This window comes from Cetorhinus maximus, chromosome 4 (assembly GCF_964194155.1).
Source record: "Cetorhinus maximus chromosome 4, sCetMax3.hap1.1, whole genome shotgun sequence".
Taxonomy (NCBI): Eukaryota; Metazoa; Chordata; class Chondrichthyes; order Lamniformes; family Cetorhinidae; genus Cetorhinus; species Cetorhinus maximus.
Window position 1 is genome coordinate 132,927,863 of NC_135882.1, and position 21,364 is coordinate 132,949,226.

General features: G+C 43.8%; 1 protein-coding gene across 4 annotated transcripts in view; it reads right to left on the reverse strand.

Annotated features, from left to right (window-relative positions):
- Positions 1-1,057: 1,057 nt before the first annotated feature.
- Positions 1,058-21,364, reverse strand: part of LOC144679903 (myosin light chain, embryonic-like) — a 39,675-nt gene continuing 19,368 nt past the window's right edge. The window contains exons 5-7 of one of the 4 annotated variants that reach the window (XM_078540850.1): positions 10,574-10,651; positions 7,024-7,068; positions 1,058-1,285 (exon numbers count right to left, since the gene is read on the reverse strand). In XM_078540850.1, coding sequence (XP_078396976.1) covers positions 7,040-7,068; positions 10,574-10,651 — 107 coding nt within the window. In that variant the 3' untranslated portion in view covers positions 1,058-1,285; positions 7,024-7,039. Of the gene's footprint in view, positions 1,312-7,023; positions 7,069-10,573; positions 10,652-21,364 lie in introns of all 4 variants that reach the window. The other 3 variants (XM_078540853.1, XM_078540852.1, XM_078540849.1) reach the window with 3 other exon arrangements.

The following is a 21,364-nucleotide window of genomic DNA, read 5'->3' on the forward strand; positions in this document are numbered from 1 at the left end:
CGCTGACTTAAGGTGATTGACAAATAAGAATCAAAGACGACATGAGAAAAATCCTCTTTATGCAGCAAATGGTTAGGATCTTGAATGCACTGCCTGAGATTGTGGTGGACGTAAATTCATTCATGACTTTTAAATAGGTATTGGTTAATTCTTCTTCAGTTCTCTGCCCAAAGGCAGATCCAATCCACAGCACCATGACCTCTACCACAGGTAGGACAAGGAAGCAGGTCCCAATCCACACGAGCTGGAACAAGGATCAAACCTCATGATCTTAGCACCAATCTGTTCCATAGTGGCCATCCAGCAAACTGAGCCAACTAGGTTCTCCAGCTGTGATTAAGTGTATTCCTGGAGGTTTCATCACATGACTTGCCCCCCCACACTCCAGCCATTATTCAGCTAACACATCCATCCTGGTAACGCATTGCCTTCCTATGCCAATTGGAAAGTAAAGAGACTCATTACACAATTGGATGATGCTTGACTGTCAGCTAAGCAGCCTTTTTACCCCATTTTCAAAATTTTAATATCTGTTAATGTAAATATTCAAAGAAACTGACAAAAAAAACAATCTTTTTTAATGTCCTGATGATTTTTCTCCAGGGTTGCACACAGCAGTGTCCTGAAGACTGATCTTCAATTCCTGGAGGCTCCAGGACAATCCTGGAGAGTTGGCAACCTTAGAACTAACCCGTCCTCCAAAGATTCTGAATGGCTGTGGCAACATGCACTTTAGGAAGCATGTTGTAGCCTGGAGAAATGGACGGTGATGGTAGAGGCTCTAATTTATTGGATAATTATCTGGAGAGAAAAGATTTGCAGGTTACAGTGGGGGAGTAGGGTTAGCTGAGTTGCTTTTGCAGAGAGCTAGCATGGACACAATGGGCTGAATAGCCTCCTTCTGTTCTGTAACGACTCTATGATCCAGTCTGTTCAGCTTCCTGAAAAGGCTTTGAAGTCTTAAGTGCATTGTGTAGATTTCATTCTTAACACACCTTTTTGAACATAAAGTATTTCAATTACTTTTTTTTAGAAAAATGACTGTAATCTCATTAAACCATTTGAAAAGTTGATTTTATTACACAGAAAATAATTACATTTGGGCCATGACAAGGAGATCCTTGATGTTAGTTATTGACAGGATTACAGAGATACCAAGACAAATATAAACATTTCATGGGATTCAAGGGCTGTTTAAGATCACCAGGGGCTGTAAGAGGGAACATTTTCACTGGGTAACTGTCCTGTCAGTCAAAAGGGAGGGATTCAGTCTGAGGCCGGAGCCCTGAAAAATGAAATCAAATGGAAAAGCTGTTATAAAAAGAAAAATGAAGGGAACAAATTAGAGCCATAAAATGTGGAATGGAAGTAAAGGAAATGAAAAGAAAAAAAATGACACCTCTTTACAGATTATACATTTCTTCAAAAACATGTTAAAGTGCTTCACATACAATAAATGAATATCAGTGACTATTGCTATGGAGGTGAAGTGTCTCGTTCTCTCTTTGAATAGCCTTTCCTTTAAATTCATTCTTAGAGTGTAAGACATTATTGGCAACACTGCCATTTAGTGCCTATCCCTAAATATCCTTGAGAAGATGGCGGTGACCCTTCTTCCATGTGGTGAAAGTGCCTCCCACACAGTTGTTATGGAGGGAGTGCCAGGATTTTGACACATGGATGATGAAGGAATAGCGCTGTAACTCCAAGTTCTGATGGTGAGGAACTTGGGAATTATGGCATTCCGATTCACCTGCTGCCCTTGTTATTCTGGTTGGCAGAGGTCTTGGATTTGGAAGGAGCTGCTGAAGAAGCCTCTAGCAAGTTGCTATAGTGCATCCTGTAGATGGTACAAACTGCAGCCTTGGTATATCAATAGGAGAGGGAGTGGATGTTTAAGCTAGTGGATTGGATACCAATGTAGCAGGCTGCTTTGTCCTGAGTGTAGATGCCTCTTATTCTTTAAGTTACCTACTCAAATTTGTTCAAAGGATGTGGCCCAGGATGATAGAGAGGCATTTATTTCTTGTCCATATATACTTACATACGTACATATGAAATAGGAGCACTGCCATTCAATTAGATAATGGCTGATCTGTTTGCATTTTGAATCCCACATTCCCATCTACCCCCCAATAACCTTTGATTCCCTTGCCTAACAAGAATCTATCTACCTCAGCCTTAAAAATATTGAATGACCCCGCCTCCACTGCCTTCTGAGGCAGAGAGTTCCAAAGTCGTACAACCCTCTGAGAGAAAAAAATTCCCCACATCTCTGTCCTAAAAGGGCAATCCCTAATTTTAAAACTGTGCCCCCTAGTTCTGGACTCACCCACAAGAGGAAACATCCTTTCCACATCCACCTTGTCAAGACCGTTAGGGATCTTTTGTACTTCAATCAAATCACTCCTCACTCTTCTAAACTTCAGTGAAAACAAGCCCCTGGTCTGTCCAACCTATCCTCATAAGACAACCCACTTATTCCCGGTATCAATCCAGTAAACCTCCTCTGAACCACCCCCAATGCATTTACATTCTCCCTTAAATAAGGAGACCAAAACTGCACACACGATTCAAGATGTGGTCTCACCAATGCCCTGCCTAACTGAAGCATAACATCCTCACTTTTATGTTCAATTCTTCTTGTAATAAAGGATAGCATTCAATTAGCCTTCTTAATTACTTCCTGTACCTGCAAACTAACTTCTTGTGATTCATGCACTAGAACACCTATAACCCTCTGCACCTCAGAATTCTAGTCATTCTTCATTTAAGTAATACTCTGCTTTTTTATTCTTCCTGCCATTGTCTCTTATCATTGCTCATAAAAATGTATATGGACCTTCTTTTAGTCACTGCTTTTACAGATAGGCAGTTTGATAAGACTATTCAGAAGCCATTATGAGTCAACCAAGTTGTGTGAGACTTTAGTCATTGACAGACCAGACCAGATAGTGACAGCTGGTTTCCTTCCCTGAAGGATGATTGTGAACCAGTTGTGTTTTTATGTCAATTTCTTCAAGAACTTTCTGGTGCTAGCCCACAAACTAGATAGTGTAATGATTATGTATGGATTAGTAATCCCCATGAATATGAGTTTAAATCCCACCATGGGCATTTGAGAATTTGAATTCAGTTTTTAAAATTTGATGGTGAAAGTGACCATGAAGCTGTCACATTTTTGTAAAAACCAAACTGGTTCACACATGTCCTCCAGAGAATGAAACCTGCCATTCTCACATGGTCTAACCGATAGTTCCCCCACTGATGTGGTTTAGCAAGCTACACAGTTGTATAAAATCCTGTGGTACAAGAGGGAACACTACCACATCCTGAGAATGAGTTTTTAAAAATGTTTTAAATGACCAGGTTTATTGAGTTCAAGTTCACAACTTGCTACGATGGGATTTGACTCAAGATCCCTGGTTGTTAGTCCCGTACAATAACCAATGCACTGTATCTGATACATGCCCATTCTTTGTGTGTGAGCCCGACAATATGTTAGCTTTTTTTTTCCTTGTGGAAAACATCAAAACCAACACCAATACTGTTGTCCCCTGATATCCACAGATATGCACTTCCAGAAGGATATTGATTACGAACAGGAACCCTGGCTCATTTCCCCCTAGCACAGAGTACTGATCTTCAAAGCTTAAATACCATCATGGCTGAAACCAGTTAACTTAGCACAGATGGGATTTTCATGGCTTGTATGGCTCAGTGCTACACCAGCCATTATCAATTTTTCCTTCGCTGTGAGACAATAGTTAGCTGGTAGATGGGGTCAGCCATCAATGTGTTTGTAAACGTCTACTTGTGTTGGGTAGTAAAAGATGACTAAAATCTGGTATAACATAATTGTTAATTTTCTCTCATTCCTCATGTATGGCACTGCATTGAAGCAAAGATGTAGATCAGTGAGATGTTGATTCCACTTCATGATCCCTCCCTCAGCTACACTAATGACCCAGACTCATCACATTGCATAGAGAGGTCCCAGTAGAGAGATTTCCCTTTACGATTACCTCTTTACAAGCAGGCCAGGGCTGTGTTGGTTTGGGAGCAGACTGGCTGGGCAGGGCAGCATTTGTTTGGGAGAATACTGCCTGACCATCTGGTTCATTGAACTAATTCAAGGCCTATGCTGGGATATGTCTGTCCTGGACCTTCTTTGTTAATTCCACAAGAGATCTGGAAGAGTTCCTTAATTTAAATACCCCCAGTGTGGAGCCATGTTCCCATGATACTAATGGAATCGTAGCATAATGGTTAAGTGAGTGGCCTAGACTAATGATCCAGAGCTATGAGCCAGAATCTTACGTCCCTTGGCCAGGCGTGTGCCTGGCTCGAATGGATGTGAATAGCACGAGATGACATTGGGCGAGCGTCCCAATGTCATTGTGCATACACACAATATTTCACTCGGCGGGCGAGCGCTGTCGGAAGCACGCCCACTGACAATTAAGCGGGCAATTAAGCCCCTTAATGCTGCAGTTAGCAGCGATTTTACGTGACTCGTCCACATTTATGGTTGGCAGACGGGACATTCTCCCAGGCGGCATTCACATTTCTGCTCAAACCTCGATCCAGGGCAGGATGAAATCTCCATGTGGAAATAAAATAAGAAGAGATATCTGGGACAAAAACAAAAATACCTGGAAAAACTCAGCAGGTCTGATAGCATCTGCGGAGAGGGATACAGTTGATGTTTTGAGTCCATATGACCCTTCATCAGAACTAAGACACAAAGAAATGAGATGAAATATAAGCTGGTAGAGGGGGGGTGGGTGGGACAGGTAGAGCTCGATAGGGGACCAGTGATAGGTGGAAGCCAAGAAAAGACTGCCAAAGATGTCATAGACAAAAGGACAAAGGGGTGTTGACGGCAGTGATATTATCTAAAGAATGTGCTAATGGGGACATTAAGAGTAGAAAGCAGGACGAGCAAGTGGCAGATGGCCCTAGTGGGGGTGGGGGAAAGGGATTGAAATGGGCTAAAAGGTGGAGATGGAACAATAGATCGAAATAAATTTAAAAATAGGGAAAAGAAAAATATATTTGTAAAAAAACTATAAATTATTGGAAAAAGGGGAATCAGAAAGTGGGTGGGGATGGAGGAGAGAGTTCATGATCTGAAATTGTTGAACTCAATATTAAGTCCTGAAGGCTCTAAAGTGCCTAATCGGAAGATGAGGTGCTGTTCCTCCAGTTTGCGTTGAGCTTCACTGGAACATTGCAGCAGGCCAAGGACGGACATGTGGGCATGAGAGCAGGGTGGTGTGTTGAAATGACAAGCGACAGGGAGGTCTGGGTCATGCTTGCGGACAGACCGAAGGTGTTCCGCAAAGCGGTCACCCAGTCTGCGTTTGGTCTCTCCAATGTAGAGGAGACCACATTGGGAGCAGCGAATGCAGTAGACTAAATTGAGGGAAGTGCAAGTGAAATGCTGCTTCACTTGAAAGGAGTGATTGGGCCCTTGGACAGTGAGGAGGGGGGAAGTAAAGGGGCAGGTGTTGCACCTTCTGTGGTTGCATGGGAAGGTGCTGTGGGAGGGGGTTGAGGTGTAGGGGGTGATGGAGGAGTGGACTAGGGTGTCCCGGAGGGTACGATCCCTGCAGAATGCCGCCGGGGGGGTGAAGGGAAAATGTGTTTGGTGGTGGCATCATGCTGGAGTTGGCGGAAATGGCGGAGGATGATCCTTTGAACGCGGAGGCTGGTGGGGTGATAAGTGAGGACAAAGGGGACCCTATCATGGTTTTGGGAGGGAGAGGAAGGTGTGAGGGCGGATGCGCGGGAGATGGGCCGGACACAATTGAGGGCCCTGTCAACCACCATGGGAGGAAAACCTTGGTTAAGGAAGAAGGAAGACATGTCAGAGGAACTGTTTTGGAAAGTGGCATCATCAGAACAGATGCGACGGAGGCGAAGGAACTGGGAGAATGGGATGGAGTCCTTACAGGAAGCGGGGTGTGAGGAGCTGTAGTCGAGGTAGCTGTGGGAGTCGGTAGGCTTGTAATGAATATTGGTGGACAGTCTATCACCAGAAATTGAGACAGAGAGGTCAAGGAAGGGAAGGGAAGTGTCAGAGATATCTGGGGACTGATTTTTTACGAGATATGCTTTCAGATGCTTGATTGTGCTGCATGGACATATTTTGCAGCATTTTTGTTGTTTCCTTTATTCTGTGCAGGTATGCAGCTCCCTGGGGCAGCTGTCTGCCTTCAGGGACCTCACTAGAAGCACTCACCCACCCCCTCAGTTAGGTCGGCACCCGCCCTGTCCCGCCCCCACCCTGGTAAGCTGAGCATTTCTCAATGTGCATTTCACGCTGGCTGGCAGTAAATTGGCCAGCCAGCGTAAAATCGCGGTCAGGGTCGATCACGGCCAGAGGCCCATTTCCCGTCTGCTTCCAGGCATGCTGATCGCATGCGCCTGACGAGTGAAAAATTCAGGCCATGAGATCAAATCCCACCATGGCAGCAAGTGGATTTAAAATTGAGTCAATTACATTACTTTGCAATTAAAAAGCTGGGATCAGTAATGGTAACCATTTAACTACTGGATTTTCATAATGACTCAGCTTATGTCCTTTAGAGAAGAGATTAGCTGATCTTACACAGTCTAGTTTATATTTGACTCCAGATCCACAGCAACATTGTTGACTCTTAACAGCCGAGAAATCCTCTTGGTTGTCAAGAAGAAGCTCGCCATTATCTTCTCAAGGGCAGTTGGGGTTGGGCAATTAATGCTGACTTTGCCAGTGATGTCCACCTCTTGTGATTGAATAATTATAAAAACTTAGGCACCTGCTCGCTCCAAGAAACTGAAAACCAGTGGGATAATTTTTAAATAGGTCGAATTTAAATGATTCACTGGCACTGTGCCAGACCCTCAATAACATTTAATCCCAAATCCTGTGATATGAGTCACCAAACTTGATTAATAGGTAACCTCAATAGCAAAATATTAAGAATTATAATTATAATATTATTACAATTTTCTCAGCAAAGAAAACATGCTCACCAACCACTTCCAATCTTCAGCCAGCCATGATGTGCTTTACAAAAGCTGCAAAATAACAAAGAGGAAGTTAATTATTTGATAACCTTAAATGTAGAAAATTATCTTGTACCTGAGGTGAGATTATAGCTTTTGGTTTCTAGTTTATCAATATAGTATCCAGTCTGTTGGGATTTCAATGTTGTAAACGGGCCTACAGATTCTTTTGTATTCATTCGTGGGATGTGGGCATCACTGACTAGGCCAGCATTTATTGCCCATCCCAAATTGCCCTTGAGAAGGTGGTGGTGAGCTACCTTCTTGAATCACTGCAGCCCATGTGGCATAGGTACACCCATAGTGCTATTAGGGAGGGGGTTCCAGGATTCTGATCCAGCGACAGTGAAGGAATGGCGATATATTTCCAAGTCAGGTTAGTGAGTGGCTTGGAGGGGAACTTTCAGGCGGTGATGTTCCCATGTATCTGCTGCCCTTGTCTTTCTAGATGGTAGCAGTTGTGGGTTTGGAAGATGCTGCCTAAGGAGCCTTGGTGACTTTCTGCGGTGCATCTTGTTGATGGTACACACTGCTGCCCTTGTTCAACGGTGGTGGAGGGAGCGAATGTTTGTGGAAGGGGTGCCAATCAAGCGGGCTGCTTTGTCCTGGAAAGTGTCAAGCTTCTTGAGTGTTATTGGAGCTGCACTCAACCAGGCAGGTGAAGAGTATTCCATCACACTCCTGATTTGTGCCTTGTAGATGGTGAACAGGCTTTGGGGAGTCAGGAGGTGAGCTACTCGTCACAGGATTCCTAGCTTCTGATAAAAGCAAAACACTGCAGAAGCTGGAAATCTGAAATAAAGACAGGAAATGCTGGTAAAACTCAGCAGGTCTGGCAGCATCTGTGTTTCTGTCTCCACAGATGCTGCCAGACCTGCTGAGTTTTATGAGCATTTTCTGTTTTTATGCCTAGCTTCTGACCTGCTCTTGTAGCCACAGTATTTATGTGGCTAGTCCAGTTCAGTTTCTGGTCAATGGTAACCCCCTGGATGTTGATACTGGGGGATTCAGCGATGGTAATGCCATTGAATGTCAAGTGGAAATGGTCATTGCCTGGTATTTGTGTGGCATTAATGTTACTTGCCACTTGTCAGCCCCATCCTGGATATTGTCCAGGTCTTGCTGCATTTGGACATGGACTGCTTCAGTATCTGAGGAGTTGTGAATGGTGCTGAACATTGTGCAATCGTCAGTAATATCCCCACTTCTGCCCTTATGATGGAAGGAAGGTCATTGATGAAGCAGCTTAAGATGGTTGGGCCTAGGGCGCTACACCTGAGGAACTCCTGCAGTGATCACAGAATCACAGAATCACACAGTGCCGAAGAGGCCCTTCGGCCCATCGAGTCTGCACCGACACGATGTCCTGGAACTGAGATGATTGGCCTCCAACAACCATAAACACCTTCCTTTGTGCTAGGTATGACTCCAACCAGTGGAGAGTTTTTCCCCTGATATCTGTTGATTCCAGTTTTGCTAGGGTGCCCTGATGCCACACTTGGTCAAATGCTGCCTTGATGCCAAGGGCAATCACTCCCACCTCAGCTCGGGTGTTCAGCTCTTTTGTCCGTGTTTGAACCAAGGCTGTAATGAGGTCAGGAGCTGACTGGCCCTGGCGGAACCCAAACTGAGCATCAGTAAGCAAGTTATTGCTAAGCAAGTGCCACTTGCTAGCACTGTTAATGACTCCTTCCATCACTTTCCTGATGATGGTGAGTAGACTGATGGGACATTAATTGGCTGGGTTGGATTTGTCCTGCTTTTTGTGTACTGGACATACCTGGCCAATTTTCTACATTTCCGGGTAGGTGCCAGTGTTGTAGCTGTACTGGATCAACTTGACTAGGAGCGCAGCAAGTTCTGGAGCATAAGTTTTCAGTATTATTGCCAGAATGTTGTCAGAGACCATAGGTAAGGCTATAGGCCTCTACAGGGACACAGGTAGCCAGTAAAGTTAGCATTGAGCTTTAGAGGGCCCCAGGTCCATGGATAGCGTGGAGCTCTGAAGTCCCCAGTGAAGATCATATTGGGCTCCAAAGGGAGCCATGTGACCAGTGGATAGTATTGAGCTAGGATACTTGAACGGACACTACAGTGCCATACTGAGGGAGTGCTGTCTGTATTTCAGATGAAATGAACATAAAAATTTCTTGAAAATTTTGAACAGCAGGGAAATTCCACTGGTGTCCTGGCCAATCCCCCAACCAAAGTCACTAAAGAACAGATTACCTGGGTATTGTCACTTGCTGTTGTGGGATGTTGCTATGCGGAAATCAACTGTCATGTTTCCTAGATCACAGTAGTGACTATGCTTCAGATACTGTACTGCACTGTATGACTGTACTTAATCGGCAATAAAGTGCTTTGAGACATCCTGAGGTTATGAAAGACTACATAAATACAAGTTCTTTCTCTCTTTCTAACACAGCAGTGTGGAGGAAACTTTTAGCTCATGGTATCATTGGGGCATCAAGTCTGGTTTGCACTGGATTCTTTAATATAAATTCACTAGTAAATTACTTATCCTCCTCCTTCAGGTACCATGCTGTAAGAGGGCCTTTGCGACCATGGACTTCCATGGAATTGGTCCATGTTTATGCTTGGCAAAGTACTGCAGTGGTTTCCATTGCCTTCTGCAGCATGGCTGACCAGGAAACTCTTCTGCTTTTACCACCTGCCATCAGGCGTATTGGAAGGATTTACAGGCTGATAATCAAATGTTTGGCCACATTATGAATGCACCTTCCATGGTAAGTCCTGAAGTGGGTCTTAAACCCAGAGTTTCTGGCCCAGTACCCACTACCACTGCGCCACAAGACTTCCCAAATTACTATACTGTCTGGTAATGAAGGGAAGTCGTGGGAATGGAATATTCAGCATTGGGTACCTCGAGGTCAGATCCAACAAAGGTTAAATTCAAGATCTTTTGATGCCCCACCAAGCCCTACTGACCTAGTCTGAATTGAATGCTACTTTCCACACTGTTGGGGAGGCGGCGGTATAGTGGTATTGTCACTGGACTGGTAATCTGGAGACTCGGGATAAAGCTGTGGGGTCCTGGGTTTGAATGCCACCACGGCAGATGGTGGAATTTGAATTCAATTAAAAATAAATAAAAAGTTTATTGATGACCATGCAACCATTGTCAATTGTAAAACTCCATCTGGTTCACTAATGTGCTTTAGGGAAGGAAATCTGCTGCCCTTACCTGGTCTGGCCTACATGTGGCTCCAGATCCACAATAATGTGCTTAACTCTTAAATGCCCTCTGAACAAGGGCAATTAGGGATGGGCAATAAATGCTGGCCTAGCCAGTGATGCCCACATCCTGTGAATGAATATTTGTACTTCCATCACCTAGAAGTGTACAGGCCTAATGTAATACTTCAACGAAACACAAACCGCAGGTGTACAAAACTGTGACTTTCCTGTGCTGTATGACTCAGTACCACAAAGTCCATTGCTCTTATCCACGGTGCCATGGGCCCAGCTTTTGACATTGATTTTAATAACTTGCCTTCATAGTTGATGCATCCATTGGCATCTTCCTGTCCAGCCATCAGCTGCTCTACCTCATCCTCTGTCAGCTTCTCACCTGTTGGAAAACCAGGAATAATGATGTTAGCATCAGGAGCAAAGGTAAACCCTCACTGTGATTAATGGCTGCGGGCTCCAACTCTCTTTCACTCTCCTCTCCTCTTCTCCATTTACACTCTTATCTCATTAATCCTGAACTGTGCCTCTGTTAGTGGGAAGAGTCCTTAACATTTCTTGGTGCCCAGGTGTGAAGGGGAGAAGGGAGAAGCCTAGAGTTAGGTCAGGCATCTGACCTGTTAGCTGTACAGGGACAGGAGTAGACAAAGGTGAGAAAAATGAATATGGGGCTGTAGTGGTTATGTTGCTGGACTAGTAATCCAGAGAATAAGAGTTCAAATCCAACTATAGTGGTTTAAAAATTTAATTAGAGTTTAAGACTTAAAACATAAAAGCTGGTATCAGTATAAGTAACAACAAAACAAATGGTTTGTCATTAAAACTTGACTGGTTCATATGCGGCCAAATAGTGACTCCAGTGGTGGCTCTAAACTGCCCTCTAAAGTGCTATAGTGGGCAACTAGGTGTGGGTAATAAATGTCAACATTGCCAGTGACACCCACATCCAGAGAATGAGCTAAAAAAATTAAAAGGAAGGGAACTTGCTAATCCCCAGACAGAAGCCAAGAGCAGAACGACAGACATTTGTGTTGAGATGCCGGTGAGAGGCTGCCGGAAATCGGGCAGAGGGGTCATGATAGGCAATTTATCCGCATCCACTCAATGTAATGCAGACAGTACACCAACTTGGTACTGCCTGCTCATTTGAATGATTGGTGTGAGCAGTCAGCACTAACTACACTGTTCATTGGCTGCAAGCATCAGTGGGGGACCAAAGGAATAACTTGCTAGCCCCAGTTAAAGCTAGCCTGCATTCTTAAAAGGGGAGATGCATTGTGGCTGCAGCATGTACTGACAGTCTTGCAAGAAGTGTATCTGACCTGGGAAATAGCGTAGACTGGCACAACATGGGGGTGAGCAGACTCCAAGGTTTTTGGATGCTGCACTGGAGGCCCTGGTGGAGGAGATGGAAAATAGGAGTTGCCCTGTATCAGCAGGGGACTAGGAGGCCCTCCATATACACATTCAAAAGTTAAAGATACCTGTGGAGATTAATGCCAGGAGTCAAGACTCATTGACTTGGATACTGTGGCACAAGAAACATAATAACCTCACATGAGTGCTCAAGGTCAGTGAATGCATCTTTCAAATGTCATATCGCACCAACTGCACCACTAGCCTCAGACACTACACAAATCAGCAGGCCCCCATCACGCACCTACCAACAATCTCTATCAATCAGAACTCAAAGCTTCCATTCATATGCTCCATCTCCTCCTCACACACTTAGTATGGCTGCAAGCCTCATAGCCAAATCTCAGCTTGCACATACTGGCAGCTATTCAACTATGACAAGCATGTCAGCCGAATGGATTGCACAGCATTCACTGACACACTTCTGTCCTTTGCAGGGCAAGGTGGCACACAATTGAGGTGACAGGAGTTAACCAGAGGGGAACAGGCTCACCTGCATGTTCTAAGCCCCATGGAGAAGATGGTGCTGGACATTATATTGTAATGCTCATTCCTGAGCTGTGGCCAGCAACAGGGCTGAAATCATCAAAGGTGATAGGAACATAGGATTTAGGAGCAGGACTAGGCCATTCGGCCCTTCGAGCCTGCTTCACCATTCAATAAGATCATGGCTGATCTGGTTGTGGTCTCAACTCCACTTTACTGTCTGCCCCCCATAACCTTTTACTCCCTTGTCTATCTAAAATCTAAATAATCCTTGAATAAATTCAATGGTAGCCTTCACTACTTTCTGGGGAATAGAATACCACAAACTAACAAAACTCTGACAGAAAAAAATTCTCCTCCTCTCCATCTTAAAAGGAAGATCTCTTATTCTTAAACTGTGTCCCCTTAGTTCTAGTCTCCCCCACAAGAGGAAACATCCTCCCAGTATCCACCCTGTCAAATCCCCTCAGGATCTTATATGCTTCAATAAGATCACCACTCATTCTTCTCAACTCCAAAGGGTCTAGGCCCAACGTTCAACTTTTCTTCATAAGATAAGCCCTTCATCACAGGAATGAGTCAAGTGAACTTTCTCTGAACTGCTTCTAATGCAATTATGGATTTAATTTGGTCTCCTTTTTCAAACAAGTACACATTACTCCAGATGTGATCTCACCAAGGCCCTGCAGTAAAACCTACCTGCTTTTATATTCCATTCCCTTGCAATAAATGCCAACATTCCATCTGCCTTCCTAATCATTTGCTGTACCTGCATACCAACCTTTTGTGATTCATGTACCAGGACACCCAGATCTCTCTGTACCACTGAGTTCTGCAGTCTCTCTCCATTCAAATAGTATACTGCTTTTCTATTCCTCCTGCCAAGTTCACATTTTCCCACATTATACTCCATCTGCCAGATTTTTGCCCACTCACTTGACCTATCTATATCCCTTTGTAGCCTCTTTTTCTCCTCTTGACAACTTACTTTCCTACCCATCTTGGTGGTGTCAGCAAATTTAGCTACCATATATTCGCTCCCTACATCCAAATCATTGATATAAATTGTAAATAGTTGAGCCCCAGCACTGATTCCTGTGACACTACACTAGTACAGCTTGCCAACCTGTAAAAGATCTATTTATCCCTACTCCCTGCTTCTTGTTAGCTAACCAATCCTTTACCCATGCTAATATTACTGCCTAGACCATGAGCTCTTATTTTGTGTAGTAACCTTTGATATGACCTTACCAAATACCTTTTGGAAATCCAAGTACATCACAGCTACAGGTTTCCCTTTATCCACCTTGCTTGTTACTTCCTCAAAGAACTCTAATAAATTAATTAAACATGGGGCAGGATTTTCAGCTTGGAGGGTGAGTGCACGCCCGACCCGACTGAGCGTGAAATGACGTGTGATGACGTCAGCCAAGTGTGCCAACATCAACACGCAGTTGCGCGATAGTTCAGTCGGCGCGCACCCACCAACAATTAAAAGGTCTATTAAGGCCATTAAGTTATCAATTGTGCTGAATTTTTCACTGCCCGTTCAACCTAACGGTTGATGGGCAGGCGAAAAGGCAAAGCGGCCTTTGCAATTTTTTTGGAAACCTCATCCACGGGCCAGATGAGGTTTCCAAAATCAAATACAAATGAAATAAAAATTTTGATTTTTAATTAAAAACATGTCCCTGCTCATGTGACAGAGTCACATGAGGGGACATGTTTCATTAATTTTTTCTGCTCTTTATTAATTTTTAAAAAATATCTGTTCATCTCCCTGAAACAGCTCCATGCCTCAGGGCGATTATTCAGCACTCTCTCACGCACATGCGCAAAGTTCGTGCTAAGCCTGCTTACCCTCCTCCCTGCACCAGCACAGGCAGCGCTCAGTGCTGTCGCTCATGTATCATGCTGGGCAGGCCTTAATTGGCCCGCTCGTGTAAATTCGCGGAGCGCTGCCAATTGCGGGCAGCAGTCGGCTTCCCAACACCGCCCCCCCCACGCCGATCCCGCACTCCAAGGGCAAAATTCTGCCCATGATTTCCCTTTTAAGAAACCATGTTGACTCTGCCTGATCCCATTATGATTTTCTAAGTATCCTACTGTAACCTCATTAAATAGTGGATTCTAGCAATTTCCCTATGACAGATGTTAGGCTAACTGGCCTGTAGTTTCCTGCTATCTGTCTCCCTCCTTTCTTGAATAAAGGTGGTACATTTGCTATTTTCCAATCCGTTGGGACCTTTCAGAATCTAGGGAACTTTGGAAGGTTATTACCAAAGCCTCTACTATCTCTGCAGCCACTTCTTTTAAGGTCCTAGGAGGCAGGCCTTCTGGCCCTGGGAACATGTCAGCCTTTAGGTATAATAATTTTCTTGTTTATAAGTTCCTCCCTCCCTTTCACCTCTTATTTTCAAGTAACTTTGGGAAGTTTTCTAAGTCCTCTGCAGTGAAGATGGACTCAAAAACCTGTTGAACGCTTCTGCTGTTTCCTTGTTTTCCATTACCAAATCCTCAGACTCATTCTTTAGAGGACCAATACTAGCTTTATTCTTTTCTTATTCAAATGCTTGTAGAAACTCTCATTATTTGTTTTTGTATTACTAGCTAGTTTTCTCTCATACTTTACTTTCTTCTTCTTTCATTATTTATTTTAGTCATTCTTTGCTGGTTCTTAAAATCTGACCAATCTTCTGACCTACCACTAATCTTTGCAGATTTGGATAGTATTTGTTTCAATTTGATACTCTGCTTAACTTCCTTATTTAGCCACGGATGATGCATCCTTCTCAAAGATTTCTTTCTCACAGATTTTTAAAAAATTCTTTCACAGGATGCGGACATCCCTGGAAAGGCCAGCATTTGTTGCCCATCCCTTATTGCCCTTGAACTGAGTGGCTTGCTAGGCCATTTCAGAGATAACCACATGCCTATGGAGCTGGAGTCACATATAGGCCAAACCTGGTAAAGACAACAGGGCATTAGTGAACCAGATGGGCTTTTACAACAATCATTTCATGGCCAATATTAGTGAGACTAGCTTTTAATTTCAGACTTTATTAATTGAATTTAAATTCCACCAGCTGCTGTGGTAGGATTTGAACCTGTGTCCCCATAGCATTAGTCTAGGCTTCTGCATTACTGGTCCAGTGACATTAATACTTACAATTAAGCCACAGTGTCCCCAGATAAATTCTTGCTGAGACTTATTTGATAAGTCCTTAAAGGTCTGCCCCCGCATCTTTACTGTCCTATCTTTTAAACTAGTTTCCCCAGTTCACTTTAGCTAGCTCTGCCTTCATATCCTCATAATTACCTCCATTTAGGTTTAAAAATCTATTCTTAGACACACACTTCTCCCTTTCAAACTGAACGTGTAATTCTATCATGTTATGATCGCTGTCACCTGAAGCCTTCTTTACCATGAATGTATGACTCTAAGAAGTTACCTCAAATACACTCAATGAACTCATCTTCCAGGCTACCTTTGCCAATCAGATTTGCCCAATCTACATGTAGATTAAAGTCATCCATGATTATTGCGGTACCCTTCTTACATGCCCCATTTATTTCTTCTTGTATACTCTGTCCTACAGTGTAACAACTATTAGGGGGCCTATAAACTGCCTCCACAAGTGGCCTCTTACCCTTCCAATTTCTTATCTCTACCCAAACTGATTCTACATCATCTCTCACCATTGTACTAATAACATCCTTAATTAACAGAGCTATCCCATCACCTTTTCCTAGCTTCCTGTCTTTTCAAAATGTCAAATACCCATCAATATTCAGGCCCCAGCCTTGGTCACTTTACAACATATCGCTGTGGTAAATACATATTTATTTCAACCTGTGTTAACAATTCATCTATTTTGTTATGAATGCTGTGTACATTCAGACGCAGAGACTTTAACTCTGTCTTTTTACCATTTTTGCAATCTCTGGCACTATCCGCTGGTGCATTCTTAAGTTTATATTCTCTGTCCCTTCCTGCCACACTCTGGTTATCATTACCCAAATTGCTACCATTTGATTTATCCCATCTCCTCTCATGTGATCCCTTCTCCCCATTATTTAGTTTAATGCCCCCTCTACTACCCTAGTTATATAACTCGCCAGAACACTGGTCCCAGCACGGTTCAGATGAAGACTGTCCCAACGCTACAGCTCCCACTTTCCCCAGTACTGGTGCTCATGAATCAAAACCCATTTCTCCCACAGTCTTTCAGGCACGCATTCATCTCTCTAATTTTATCTGAGCCAATTTGCTCGTGGCTCAGCTAATAATCCAGAAATTATTACCTTTGATAATAATGATTGTATATTGTTAGTGATGGTATCCTCAGAGCTATTCCTCCTTCTCACGTCCCACTTCTCCCTCATTCCATACAATTGTTTGATTTACAAGCTGCAGTTAGTATAAGCATGCACCTTTTAATTTCCCTCACACCACAGCCTTACCCCTCTCAGGTACACAAGAGGTATGACCTGGCCAAGCAGTGGAGGAACACAAAGAGGACAGCAATGATGAAGACACAGCATCATCACTTGATTTCGTACTTGCACCCACCAGCTCAGATATTAACACTGCATGAATATTAAAGGATAGATTAGAGGCAGAGTTTGCACATGGTGGACACCAAGCACAAGTGGACTGCAGCCAGGGGGCAAGAATGGTGCATGTGCCAGCTCACCAGAGGCAGAGGTTGCACATGAGTTCTGCTTCAGAGGACTCAGCTGAGGACTTCAATGGAGCAGCTCCAATGGGTATGCACAAGAAAATGCTTGGTGTGTTGGGAAGCCTTCCACAAAACCTACAATCAATGAGAAGGGGCATGGAGGAGTCCAGCACCAGCTTGGCACAGGCACATAGCTTGGTTCCCATCCATTCTGGCATGTAAGTGGCAGCCAACTCCATCTACAAATTTGTGGACTCAACCATGATGCAGCTTCTGATGGCCAATGTTGCAACTTTAATTGCAATATAGGCAGCAGCCATCCAATGTCTGAGTGGAAGCTCAGACTGCTGTCATGCAAGGTCAGTTTGCTGCCATGAAAACTCATGGATAGTGTGCAAAGGGGCTTGCAGGGTCTCACAGCAATCTGCCCTCCAATGGCTCCTGGATGACAAGAGCTATCCCTTGAAGAGGTGTCTGATGATCCCACTCCATCACCCAAGAACTGAGGCAGAGGAGAGATACAACAGGAGCTATGCCTCCACAAGGGCAGTGGAGAGGACAGCGAGCTGCTGAAGGTGCGCTTGGACTGGTCAGGGGGAGCATTGCGGTATCCTCCAGAAAGTATCTCACTCATAGTTGTCGCACGCTGCACCCTGCACAACCTGGCTCTGGCAAAGGGGGACCCACTGGAAGCTGAGGAAGGCAAGGCAACTCCATAGGCTATGGTGGATGACTCATGAAGGGTCAGAGGAAGAGCCTGGAGAGGCACAGGGTGAGGACCTTGAGGCAGAGGATAGGAACTTTCATGGAGGCAGGGACACCAGGGATGCTTTGATACAGTGAATCTTCTGCCAGGCATCCAAAGCATCGATGTCTCGTCACGCCCATGACACTGTCTCCTTTGCTAACAATCAATAAATGAGAACCCAACCCAGTACGCCAGCACCACACAATGTCATACTTTTACCAGCCTGAGCTGCATGTGGCACCTATTCATACCATCCAGCCAACTCAGCCCATTTAAGTCAAATAAATGTTTATGTTACTTCACATGTACAAAGAACAAAGTGTCCATCGAACACTTCAATGCAGCTTACCCACACAATCCCCATAACCCTTTACATTATTATATTTACATAGTGCCTTGTTACATCCTAAGACCATCCAAAAACATTTCAGGGCCAGCCAAATCAGTGTTAAAATGGCTGCCATTTCAAGAAGTACTTAGACTCTTTGTACGTAAAGGGCCTCCTTGTGTTTATATTATATTGTTACTTCCCACCTTAGCTGTTATAGGTTTTACTAAAGTGGTTTTTTTAAAAAAGATTTCAAATACTAGGGGCCACAAATTAAGGATCAGCAAACTGAATGTTACATACAATGCAGCATATCATACAAACATATGAACTAGGAGCAGGAGTAGGCCACTTGGCCCTTCAAGCCTGCTCCATCATTCAATAAGATCATGGCTGATCTGATTGTAACCTTCCACCTAACCCCGATAACCTTCCACCCCCTTGTTAATCAAGAATCTACCTAGCTCTGCTTCCACTGCCTTTTGAGGAAGAGTTCCATAGACCCATGACCCTCTGAGAGAAAAAATTTATCATCTCTGTCTTAAATGAGCAACCCCTTATTTTTAAACCATGACCCCCAGTTCTAGTTTCTCCCACAAGAGGAAACATTCTCTCCACATCCACTCTTTCAAGACCCCTTAGGATCTTAAAAGGTTTAGATCAAGTCACCGCAATCTTCCAAACTCCAGTGGATATCAGCCTAATCTGTATAACCTTTCCTCATAAATCAACCCGCCCATTCCTGTATTAGTCTAGTAAACCTTCTCTGAACGGCTTCCAATGCATTTACAGCTTTCCTTAAATAAAGAGACCAAAACTGTACACAGTACTCCAGATGTGGTGTCAATAATGCCCTGTATAACTGAAGCATAACCTCCATACTTTTATATTAAATTATATTCCCAACTTTTATATTCTCTACTTTTACACTCACTTAATCTATCTACATCACTTTGTAGCCTCCTTACATCCTCCTCACAACTTACTTTCCTACTTATCGTTGTGTCGCCTGCAGATTTAGCAACCATACCACCTGTCCCTTCATCCAAGTCATTTATATAAATTGTAAAATGTTGAGGCCCCAGCACTGATCCCTGTGGCACACCACTCGTTACATCCTGCCAAGCAGAAAAAGATCCATTTATAGCTACCCTCTGTTTCCTGTTAGCCAGCCAATCTTCCATCCATGCCAATATATTACCCCCCACACCATGAGCTTTTATTTTCTGCAATTACCTTTGATGTAACACCTTATCAAATGCCTTCTGGAAATCCAAGTACAATACATCCACCGGTTCCCCTTTATCTACAGCACATGTGACTCCTTCAAAGAACTCCAATAAATTGGTTAAACTTGATTTCCCTTTCACAAAACCAGGTTGACTCTATCTGATTGCCTTAAACTTTTTTAAGTACCCTGCTATAACATCTTTAATAATAGCTAACTGGCTTGTAGTTTCCTGCTTTCTGCCTCCCTCTCTTTTTTAATAAATGAGTTACATTTGCTATTTTCCAATCTAATGAAACCTTCTCCGAATCAAGGGAATTTTGGAAAATTAAAACCAACGCATTAACTATTTCACTAGCCACTTCGTTCAAGACCCTAGAATGAAGTCCATCAGGACCCGGGGATTTTTCAGCCCGCAGTTCCAACAATTTGTTCAATACCACTTCTCTGGTGATTGTAATTTTCCCGAGTTCCTCCCTCCCTTCCATTTCCTGATTTACAGCTATTTCTGGGTTGTTACTCATATCCTCTATACTGAAAACCAATACAAAATATCTGTTCAATTCATCTGCCATCTCCTTATTTTCCATTATTAATTCCCCAGACCCACTTTCTATAGGACCAACGCTCAATTAACTCTTGGGTCCTGGACCCACTCTTCTCTCCCTCAAACTGAATGTCTCTACTCTTTTATTTACCACATCATCCCAAATGTGATCCCTTGCCCCCACTATTTAGTTTAAGGCCCTCTCCACTTCCCTAGTTATGAGGCTCGCTAGAATATCAGTCCCAGCATGGTTCAGGTGTAAACCGTCCCAACAGTACAGCCCTCACTTTCCCCAGGACCGGTGCCATTGTCCCACAACCAGAACCCACCTCCCAGACCAGTCTTTGAGCCAATCTCTAATTTTATTTCCCTATGCCAATTTGCACGTGGTTCAGGTTAATAACTCAGAGATTATTACCTCTAAGGTTCTACTTCTTAATTTGGTGCCTAGCCCCTCATACGGACTATGCAGAACCTCCTTCCTCATCCTGCCTATGTCGTTGGTACCTACGTGGACCATGACAACTGGATCCTCCCCCTCCCACTGTAAGTCCTTCTCCAGCCCTGAGCAAATTTTCCGAACCTTGGCACTGGGCAGGCAACATAGACATCCGGAATCTTGCTCTTTGCTACGGAGAACAATGTCAATGCCCCTCACTATACTGTCCCCTACTACCACTGCATTCCTTTTTGCTCCCCCTACTTGAAAGCCTTCCTGTGCCACAGCGCCATGGTCAGTCAGCCTATCCAGCCTGCAGCTCCCAATCCCATCCAAACAAGCTGAGAGAACCTCAACCTGTTGGACAGTTACTGAGGCTGACGCTCCTGCACTCCTGGCCTCTGGGTCCCCTTACCTGCCTCACTCGCAGTCATAGCCTGGTTTTCCCAGCCACCTTCCAAATCAGAAGACCCTATCCTAAGTGGTGTGACTGCTCCCTGGTACAAAGTGTCTAGGTAACTCTCCCTCTCCCTGATGTGACACAGTGTCCACAGCTCAGCCTCCAGCTCAATGACTTAGAGCCGAAGCTCCTCAAGGCACAAACACCTGCTGCTGAAGTGTTTGCCCTGGATCACACTGGCATCCAGGAGTTCCCACATGCTGCAGCCATGGCACATCACCTGTCCTGCCATCTTTATATGTTTTAATTAACTACTTAATAATTTTATTTAATTATTTATTTTCTTTTATGTATTTTACAAATCTTACCACAAATTCCTGGACTATATTGAACCTTAGGAATAGAATAGACTTATCCACTTACCAGATACCTACCAAACAGCTAGCTTCTTCCCCTGTAGTAGAGCAAGAGCCAATTCCTGTAGGGTGAAAAAAAAACAAAGGCGGTACCTCCTTCCCCTCCTCACTGAACTCCCTCAGCTCACCATACTCTCCCACTTCATTAAAGTCACTCAAATGCCTGAATTTATATGTTCTGAAACAAAGGGACTGAACCCAGGTACAGAAAAAAAAAGTTTGAGCTAGTTCCCTTAATTAAGTATTTTAGCTGCTGCCATTGGATAGCTTCTATCTCCTTGTTTAGCTCCTTGGATGAGACTTAGAATTTAAGCAGCATTTGCAGTTAAATGTTAAATCTATTCAATATTAGATTTTTGTAAAGCGATTTAAGATTCCCTCAACTGATCAATACTCTCACACTCT